This window comes from Syzygium oleosum, unplaced genomic scaffold (genome assembly GCF_021117445.2).
Source record: "Syzygium oleosum isolate NSW1041296 unplaced genomic scaffold, Sole_v2.1 Sole_v2.05, whole genome shotgun sequence".
Taxonomy (NCBI): Eukaryota; Viridiplantae; Streptophyta; class Magnoliopsida; order Myrtales; family Myrtaceae; genus Syzygium; species Syzygium oleosum.
The window spans coordinates 14261794-14264832 of NW_026607489.1; the positions used below are offsets into that span (position 1 = coordinate 14261794).

The 3039-nt window shown below is 52.9% G+C and overlaps 1 protein-coding gene across 1 annotated transcript; it reads left to right on the forward strand.

Moving 5' to 3' along the window:
• Nucleotides 1-501: 501 nt before the first annotated feature.
• On the forward strand, nt 502-1590 carry LOC115663722 (ethylene-responsive transcription factor 4-like). The gene has a single exon (XM_030585708.2). The coding sequence runs from the start codon at nt 537-539 to the stop codon at nt 1209-1211; it is 675 nt and encodes a 224-aa protein (XP_030441568.2). The 5' UTR covers nt 502-536; the 3' UTR covers nt 1212-1590.
• The last annotated feature ends 1449 nt before the right edge of the window (nt 1591-3039 follow it).

Genomic DNA, 3039 nt, shown 5'->3' on the forward strand with positions numbered 1-3039 from the left:
TTTTACCTCCCTGTTTTTCAGGGGCCGCAAAAAAAGAAAGAAAAAAACAGAAATCGCCCTCAACACATACCGAAGATGTCGCCCGATTAACGACACGCTTCCCACGTTCGGACGTCGCTGTAAGGTGGGGAAAAAAAAAGAGTTCTATAATTAGCCCGTGTTAAGACGACAGATTTCATTGGATTAGTGTGCGCGGGCCCCACGGGGAGAGAGAGAGGGAAGAGAAGAGAAATAAGAAAAGCGCAGCGCACACTCGAGTTGCGTTGGCTCTTGCAAGAGACGCCAAGCACCACGGCCCCCCCGATAACGCGCCCCGACAGGCACGTGGTTCTCACGCCCGCCAGCCGCAACTTCCATACCCCGCGCGCACCCGCTCTCACCCTTCTATATATTACAAGCCCTCACTTCCCTTTCTTTCCCCCAAAACGCAGAACACAATCACCTCGCCAGCGACTTCCTCCTTCCCTTTCACCCCTCCCTCGCACTCGCCCTCGCCCTCGCCCTTTCGACTGAATCCGTAGCCTCCGACCATCATCATGGCTCCCCGAGAGAGGCCCAACCCCGTCACCGTCGCCGTCGCCGTCGGCCCCAGGCCCCAGGGCCTCAAGGAGATCCGCTTCCGCGGCGTCCGGAAGCGGCCGTGGGGCCGCTACGCCGCCGAGATCCGCGACCCGGGCAAGAAGACCCGCGTCTGGCTCGGCACCTTCGACACCGCCGAGGAGGCCGCCCGCGCCTACGACACGGCGGCGCGTGAGTTCCGCGGCGCCAAGGCGAAGACCAACTTCCCCACCGCCGACGAGCTCGTCGTCGCCGGCGCCGGCGCCGCCCACAGCCCCAGCCAGAGCAGCACCGTCGACAACGCCTCCCCTCCACCGCCGCCGCCGGCGCAAGCCCTGGACCTCAGCCTCGGCGGCTTCCCGTTCGCCGCCGCGTACGCGGCCCCGGCCGGGTGCTTCCCCGTCGTCCCGGTGGCGCGCCCGGTGCTCTTCTTCGACGTCTTCGCCCGCGGGGGCCAGTTCGGGGGCAACGTCGCCAGGGACTGCAAGCCGGGCCGCCCGGCGGCGAGCGAGTTCTTCCCGGCGGTCGGGATTGGTGCGGTGAAGAGCGAGTCCGATTCGTCGTCCGTCGTGGAGTCCGACGTGACCCGTCGCAGCAGCAGATCGTTCCTCGATCTCGACCTCAACCAGCCTCCGCCGCCCGAGGTGGCTTGATTTTTTTTTTTCCTCCCGGAGGGGGAGGGTCTTGATCGGCGGCGGATTTGCGAGTTTTTCGGTGCGATTCTCGTTTTCTGCGGTTCGAAGCTGAGGACGGAAAGCGGATCCATGTAGAGAGAGAGACAGGGAAACTAGCCTGACAATTTAATTTCGGTTCGGCGGTTGACGACGACGACGACAAAATTAGACGATGACGACAACCATGACTTTAGATAATATGTATATAGCGATGATAAATTTTTAACTCCAGTTTTTTAGCAACTGGGAAATCTGCAAGCGTTTCTCAATTGTTGTATTATTCATGCGTTCTTTTTCTTCCCTGTAATACATATTTCGGATATTGAAAAAACGTCAAGATCTAGTAGTCTTTGTGAAATTGCTCTGCTCTGATCTTGTTCCCCCACTTTCTCTAATCTCCGCAAATAATTTTTCATTTTTCGTCGAAATAAGGAATAAGGATCTTGCATTTACCGCAGAAATCAATATGTTTTATTTTTATTTATGCTATTTAATTTAATTATGGCTGAAGTTATCTTGGGAGATGACGATCGAGACATTATGCCGGCAATGTAGCTAGTGAAGATTTGACGGGCGATATCGTGGGTGGGCTTTAACGTATGCGCACGGAACATGCGGCGCAAGATAGAGCAGCCTCCGCTCTCGCGCCACGTGTCGGTCCCGCAGTCGTGCGACGACCGCACTCACGCCCCGCCCCCCCTTTTTTTTTTGTCTAAATTTTTTATTATTATAATGGAGCAATAATTAAAGGGGCTGCGGGAGCGTACAGAGGATTCATGATGAGAAGCGTGGGGGCTTCCTGTCCTTCGCTGCCTTTGACCGGGAACGAGATGATCAGAGAAAGGCTCGTGATTTGCGCTTTTTTTTTGTTTGGGTTTTTTTGGTCCTTTTGGGTGCGAATCTCGACGCTCGTTTGGGTTGATCCGACGGCCGAGTGCTCGGTAGGCGGAGGCGGGCCCGCGCGGGACGCGTTCTATCTGACGTATCTCTTTTTTCTTTCAAAGTTTTCTTTTCGAGGGCTAAATATCGTTTTCTTATTTAAGTTAGGCGGCACCGACGGCGAGACGGCTCTTGGTTTTTCTGGTTGGAAAGGCGGGCGGGGGAGGTGGGGAGAGAGAGGGGGTCACGCAGTAATTTCCGTGTTGACGAGGTACATGTCGGCTTTTGGCTTGCAGTCACGTGGCATTCTCTCGCGGCTCGCTCGCCGGTCTCGTATTGTATTGTTCTTTTCTTTCCTTTTCATTAATTGTCGCCCCTTATCATCGCTTTATGAGCGAGCGGACCGGCGCTGCCCAAAAAAGAAGGGAAAAAAGGGCGATGGGAGGGTTCATGGTCCCCCTAATTAGTGCTATTATCCACGTGTACTGATTTAATTATTCCGAATTAAGAAAACTATTTAATCGAATATAGTAATAGCTACTGTCGCCTTGTTGTGAACGAGCATCTTGTGTTTGTGAATTTATTCTTTTGAATTCATGTGTCTAGAGCGCGAGCGCACGCGCGCACGTATATATCTATAGATATTGCAAGAACGACGCTTTATGAAGGATTTGAATGTTCTTGCTTATTCGAAGTTTAGCTAAACATCATCGACTTAAAGGGCAACAATACAATTACACGTGGGCTTTCAGTACGTGGAATACGATATTTTGAAAAAAGAAGGTCAAGGTGTGATTTTGGATGAGGAATTAACTGCTTTTAGCACGTTCGTATTTACTTTCGGTTGTGTGTGTCCGGCAATCGATTGGGTCCGACAACGGTTTGATTAGTTAGGAATCTTTAGGTAAGCAATATGTCTTCACTAAGA